Source organism: Sapajus apella, unplaced genomic scaffold, assembly GCF_009761245.1.
Source record: "Sapajus apella isolate SASKATOON/1434 unplaced genomic scaffold, GSC_monkey_1.0 scaffold43, whole genome shotgun sequence".
Lineage (NCBI taxonomy): Eukaryota > Metazoa > Chordata > Mammalia > Primates > Cebidae > Sapajus > Sapajus apella.
This window is the reverse complement of record NW_022436983.1, coordinates 10,267,107-10,274,240: the sequence shown is the minus strand read 5'-3', so window position 1 is coordinate 10,274,240 and position 7,134 is coordinate 10,267,107. Positions and strand designations below refer to the sequence as shown.

The following is a 7,134-nucleotide window of genomic DNA, read 5'->3' as shown; positions in this document are numbered from 1 at the left end:
AAAAAAAAAAAAAAAAAAAAAAAAAAACTAGTAGCTTGTAGCTACTGTGCAGCCCAACAATTACACACCTGGGTATTTATCCTGAGAAATGAAGACTTAATGTTCACACAGAAATTTGTCCACCACTGTTCATAGCAGCTTTATTTGTGTCACCAAAAATTAGAAACATCCCCGACGTCCTTCAGTAGTTACATGGTTAAACTGCGGTATATCATATCATGAAGTACCACTCAGCCATAACAAGAAAAAAGCTACACGGCAACTTGGATGAATCTCCAGAGAATTAGGCTGAATGAACAAAGCCAATCCCAAAAGGCTGCATACTAAATGATTGTATTTATATAACATTCTTGACATGACAAAATTTGAGAAATAGAGAACCCATTAGTGATTGCTAGGGCTTAAGGAGTATAGGAGACGGAGAGTGGGAGAAAGTGGACATGGCTATAAAAGGGCGGTGTTAGTGATCCTGTGCTTATGGGAATGTCCAGCGGCTCGACTAGCACTGTCAGTATTCTGGCTGTGACTGGTGTGCTACAGTTTGCAAGATGTTCCTGTTGGGGAGACGGGGTAAAGAGTATGTGGGTCCTGGAATGGTGGTTCATACCTATATCCCAATTCTTTGGAAGGCCCAGGCAGAGGATCACTTGGGACCAGGAGTTCAAGACTAGCCTGGGCAACATAGTGAGACCCACCCCCCAGCTCTACAAAAATATAATAAAAATCAAAAAACTAACTGGGCATGCGTGTAGTCCCAGCTACTGAGGAAGCTGAAATGGGAGGATCGCTTGAGTGCAGAAGATTGAGGCTGCAGTGAGCTGATCATGCCACTGCACAATCAGTGACAGAGCAAAACGCAGTCTCTTTTTGTGTGTGTGTGATGGAATCTCACTTCATTGCCCAGACTGGTGTACGGTGACACAATTTTAACTCACTGCAACCTCTACCTCCCAGGTTCAAGTGATTCTCCTGCCTCAGCCTCCCAAGTAGCTGGGATTACAGGTGCACGCCACCACATCCAGTTAATTTTTTTGTATTTTTAGTAGTTTCACAGTTTCACCAACATAGTTTCACCATGTTGGCCAGGTTGGTCTTGAATTCCTGACCTCAAGTGATCCCCCCTACCTTGGCTTCCCGAAGTGCTGGGATTACAAGTGTTAAGAGTATGTGGAGTCTCCGTATTATTTTTTTTGTTTTGTTTGAGACAGGGTCTCACTCTGTCGCCCAGGTTGTAGTGCAGGGGCGTAATCTCAGCTCACTGCAACCTCCACCTCCCAGGTTCAAGCGATTCTCCAGCCCCAGCCTCCCAAGTAGCTAGGACTACAGACATGTGCCACCACGCCCAGCTAATTTTTGTATCTTTAGTAGAGACTGGGTTTCACCGTGTTGGCCAGACTGTCCTTGAACTCCTGACTTCAAGTAATCTGCCTGCCCTGGCTTCCTAAAGTGCTGGGATTACAGGCGTGAGCCACCGCACCTGGCCTCAGTATTATTTTCTACAAATGCATATGAATTTATAATTATTAAAAACAAAAAGGTTAATTTTTTTAAAGGCAGCTAACTATGGATATATGCAGTAACTTGTATGAATCTCAGAAGCATTATGTTGTGTGAAAGAAGCTAGACACAAAACTTCATATTGTATGATGCCACTTACATGAATTCTGTAAAAGGCAGATTGATGATGATAGAAAGTTGATGAGTTGCTAAGGGTAGGGAAAGGGGTCTGATGGCAAAGGGCACAAGAAACCTTTTTGGATGGAAATGTTGTAACGTAATTGTGCTGGGATTACATTGCTTTGTGAAAACTCATCATGTTATACCCTTAAAATTAGTGAATTTTAGTGTAATGAATTATACCTTATTAAGTCTAACAGAAAAAAAAGACCCAAAAAATGGGGCATTAAGCAAGCAAAGTCCACTGGAGCTGGTAACTTCAGGAATCTTTCCTCTTCTCACTTCCTCCCAAATACCGCAAGGTGGCATTAGTCAAATGTTCATGTCGGTTTACAAAATGGGGTTCCTGGTGAAAAACATTTGTAGAAATGGCTTTCCTTTTGTTGATGCATTTAGCCAGCTTGGTGATAAGGTAAAACAGTTTTCTTTTTTTTTTTTTTTGAGGTACTACGTACCTGCCTAAAAACACAGCTTTCATCTTAACTTTCATTTTCTTTATGCATTTTCTCCTTTTCTACTGATAGCTGATGTTTATATTTTCAGCTTCAGTTAGTACGGGACACTTTACCAACAAGTAACATTACTGGTCGAGGGTCTTGACTACAAATCCTCCAGGTTTTTGGCATGTTGAGCAAAGAATTGGACAAAGTACACAAAGCAATGGAAGACGAAAGCATAGATTTATTGAAATAAAAGTACACTCCACAGAGTGGGAGTGTCCTGGAGCAAGTAGCTCGAGAGCCCCCCTGTAAAATCTTCTGGGTTTTAAGTACCTTGTAGGGGTTTCCTATTGGTTACACCCGATGCAAATGAAGACTTTGTCTGAGACCAATCAGAGGCTGTAGTAAAGGCTCCCTGTCTCCAAATCCTATTCTCCTGCCTCAGTAATAAACACCACTTTCAGAGTTTTTACTTTTCTATATCAGATTATTTTAAAAACTAGGATGGTTGTATTTTTTAATGAGTTTTTTTTTTTTTTTTTTGAGACAGAGCCTTACTCTGTCACCTAGGCTAGCTAGAGTCTGGTGGCTTGATCACGGCTCACCACAGCCTCAACGTCTGAGGCTCAAGCGATCCTCCCACCTCTGCCTCCTGAGATGCACACTGCCACACCCAGCTAATTTATTATTTTTTGTAGAGGTGGAGTTTTGCCACATTTCCCAGGCTGGTTTCAAACTCATGGGCTCAAGCAATTCTCTCACCTTGGCCTCCCAAAGTGCTAAGATTCCAGGTGTAAGCCACCGCCCCCAGACCACACCCACACTCCTTCCCCTTAATTCCTGTTTGTCAAGCCTCAACTTAGATGTCACTAGAGGAAGCCTTCTCTGACTCTTAAACTCATTTAAGTCTCTGCTATATTCATCCAGAGCTCCCTGTACTTTCCCATCAGCATCATTCTTTATATTTCTTGTGAATGTTTAATTTCACTCTTGTTCACTACAAAGTAAGTTCTGTGAAGACGAAGGTTTTTGTGTATTGTGTTAAGTGTTGTATCACTAGCCCCTAATAACCATGTCTAACATATTAGCATATGGTAGGTGCTTAATACTTGTTGGATACTGAATGACTGCCTTTCCCAGGAAGATTATGTATCAGTAATGCGTGGGTTTATATCCAGTGTTACATCTGTTGTACCAGCTAAATGGAATTATCTTGCATTTTTAATTTTTTTTCTTTTTTGTGAACTTTTAAAAATTTCAGGCCTGCCGAGGAGCCCAGACAGCTGCAGCCGCAGCTCCCCGTATCAAGAAATTTGCCATCTATCGATGGGACCCAGACAAGGCTGGAGACAAACCTCATATGCAGACTTATGAAGTTGACCTTAATAAGTGAGTATCTCTGTGAAAGCCAGGTGTTAAAGGAGAGCTCTTGATTGGATTCAGGGACATGCTTTTCACATCTTCGGAAGGCATAAAAATCCAAGATCATCCGGTGGCTCTGGAATCTGTCATCTTGTTTTTAAGACAAGAATAAGGTTGGGCCGGGTGCCGTGTTTCACGCCTGTAATCCCAGCACTTTGGGAGGCCGAGGCAGATCATCTCTGGAACATCTGAGATCAGGAGTTCAAGACTAGCCTGACCAACATAAGGAATCCCCGTGTCTACTAAAAATAAAAAAATTAGCCAGGTATGGTGGCACATGCCTATAATCCCAGCTACTCAGGAGGCTGAGGCAGGAGAATCTCTTGAACTTGGGAGGCGGAGGTTACAGTGAGCCAAGATTGCACCATTGCACACCAGCCTGGGCGACAGAGCAAAACTGCGTCTCAAAACAAAGAAAATATGACAAATTCCTAGAAATACGGTTACAGTTATGTACAATATTTGAAGTCATTTCGCATATTACCATTTTTTTAATGCTGAATGTATTGATTATATCTTACGTATCTGGACCTGTGTTTTCTGTAATAACAGAACCACAGGAAACTTGCCTAGAATGGACAGGGTAGGGATGTAGTTAAAATGTTTAAAATTGGACTTGTGTAGGACAGGCATGATGGCTCACACCTGTAATCCCAAACACTTGGGGAGACCAAGGCGGGTAGATCATGAGGTCAGGAGTTCAGGACTAGGCTGGCCAACATAGTGAAACCCCTGGGCACCTGTCATCCCAGCTACGCAGGAGGCTGACGCAGGAGAATTGGTTGAACCCAGGAGGTGGAGGTTGCAGTGAGCTGAGATCACGCCATTGCGCTCCAGCCTGGGCAATAGGGCAAGACTCTGTCTCAAAAAAAACAAAAACAAAAACAAAAAACCTGTGCTCGTTAGTTCTCTTATTTCTGTCAGAGCAAATTACCACAAACTTAGTGACTTAAAATAACCTAAGTTTATTATCTTATAGTTCTACAGGTCAGAAGACTGGTATAGCCTCATCAGATTAAAATCAAGGTGTCAGCAGGCTATGTTCCTTTCTGGAGCCTAAGGGAAAATATTTTTTGCTCATTTGGGCTATCGGTGGAATCTAGTTCCTTGTGGTTGTGAGCCTGAGGTCCCTGTCGTCCTGCTGGCTGTAAGGTGAGGGCTCTTCCAAGTTTCTAGAGGCTGCCACATCCTTGGCTCTTGACCTCTTTTTCCATCTTCAAAACCAGCAGCAGCAGCAGGTTGAGTCCTTCACATCGCGTCTCTCAAACCCACTCTTCTTCCAATATTTTTCACTTTTAAGGAACTCCACAGTTAGCCAAAGAAAGAATCTAGCAAGCTAGGCTCTGTCCTGCTGCTGCTCCACTCCGCGCCCCCCCGTACAACCAGAACTGTTCTCTGATCTGTTTTATTTGTAAGTGAATAAGTGTTTTATTTGTTTCAAACAAAAGCTTCTGTGGCACCAAAAAAAAAAGTTTGAAAACCACGAATACTCTAAATGCTTATTTTGACTTTCTGTAATGGCACATAAGTGCTGTTATGAGGTAGCATTAATTGATATATTACCTTCTTAAATAGATAAAATTTTCAAATGCTTAGCAACCAAAAGTCCCTAGCAAAATTCAAAGGAATAGAAATTACACAGACCACATTTTCTGACCAAAATACAATAAAACTAAGAACTCATATTAAAAATGTAAATAGGCCAAGCACGGTGGCTCACGCTTGTGATCCCAGCACTTTGGGAGGCCAAGGCAGATGAATCACTTGAGGTCAGGCATTCAAGACCAGCATGGCCAACATGGTGAAACCTTGTCTCTACTGAAATAAAAATAAGCTGGGCATTGTGGTGGGTGCTTGTAATCCCAACTACCTGGGAGGCTGAGACTGGGCTTGAACCTGGGAGGCGGAGGTTGCAGTGACCCAAGATCACACCACTGCATTCCAGCCTGGGTGACAGAGTGAGACTCTGTCTCAAAAAATAAATACATACGGCCGGGTGCGGTAGCTCACGCCTGTAATCCTAGCACTTTGGGAGGCCGAGGTGGATGGATCACCTGAGATCAGGAGTTCAAGACCAGCCTGGCCATCAGGGTGAAACCCTATCCTTAAAAACAAATAAATAAATTAAATACATACATACATACAAATAAAAAACCCTAACTGCTTAGAAACTAAAAAGTACATTTCTGACTACCTATTTGATCAAGGAACACATAAAAAATATTGCCAGATACTTAGAAAATAAAGACATTGCAAATCAAAACGTACGGAATGTGGCTAAAACTGGAAGAGTTAAATTCATAACTTTTTCTTGAGACAGGGTCTCATTATCACCCAGGTTATAGTGCAGTGGCATGCTCACGGCTCACTGCAGCCTCAACCTCACAGGCTCAAGCAGCCTCACCCTTCCAAGTAACTGGGACAATAGGCACATGCCACCACACCCAGCTAAGTTTTGTATTTTTTGTAGAGACCGAGTTTCACTATGTTGCCCAGGCTGATCTCAAACTCCTGGGCTCAAGTGATCCACCCGCCTCAGCCTCCCAAAGTGCTGGGATTACAGACATGAGCCACAGCACCCAGCCTACAACTTTTTTTTTTTTTTTTTTTTTCTCAAGACAGAGCCTTGCTATGTCACCCAGGCTGGTGTGCAGAGGCATGATCTCAGCTCACTGTAACCTGCACCTCCCAAATTCAAGCAATTCTCCTGCCTCAGCCTCCAGAGTAGATGGAACTACATGGGGTTTCACCATATTGGCCAGTCTGAACTATTTTTTAATGATAAAAAAATTTAAAGAACCTTTGGGTTCACTTCCAGTTTTGGCACAGTAGCTCTCATCAGACTAGCCCTCCTACAAAGAACAATTATCAACTCCGGACGAAATATAAGAAACAACTGCCAGAACATTGGAGAAGGACCAAGAGTGGACAGACACTGGAGGGGAGTTGACACTTGGAAGAATGAAATGGTACTGGACAAATTACCATTTTATTCTTACATGTTTTTGCCTGAGGACAGGTCCAAGTTGGTATGGGAAGTGACAGGACTAACACTGGAATGGAAAACCACAGTCCGTCTGGATGCATTGGCTCACGCCTGTAATCTCAGCACTTTGGGAAGCACCAAAGCAGAACAACATGGTGAAACCCCTCATCGCTACTAAAAATACAAAAATTAGCCAGGCATGGTGCCACATGCCTGTAATCCCAGCCACTCTGGAGGCTGATGGGGGAGAATCACTTGAACACGGAAGGCGGAGGTTGCAGCGAGCTGAGACCATGCCGCTGCTCTCCAGCCTGGGCAACAGTGAGACTCTGTCTCAAAAAAAAAAAAAAAAAAAAATCTTAGCTTGAATAACAAGAAGACTCATTTTGGGGTTTCCACAACCACTAGGAAATGAGAAAACCTGGAAAGAAGAGAACCACAGAGGAGGAACACTAAATTCTGTTCATAGACTCTGCCCAAATCTTGCATTCAGCCATATTAATTGCCTGTGTAAAATTTTAAAATCCACGCTTTTCAGAAAAACATAATACAATTCAGATTCTCTACAGCATATTAATTTTTTTTTTTTTTTTTTTTTTTTTTTTTTTT

At 42.5% G+C, this 7,134-nt stretch overlaps 1 protein-coding gene across 1 annotated transcript in view; it reads left to right on the top strand.

Moving 5' to 3' along the window:
- Nucleotides 1-7,134, top strand: part of SDHB (succinate dehydrogenase complex iron sulfur subunit B) — a 34,088-nt gene that overhangs the window by 5,408 nt on the left and 21,546 nt on the right. The window contains exon 2 of the mRNA XM_032300569.1: nt 3,379-3,506. Coding sequence (XP_032156460.1) covers nt 3,379-3,506 — 128 coding nt within the window. The remainder of the gene's footprint in view (nt 1-3,378; nt 3,507-7,134) is intronic.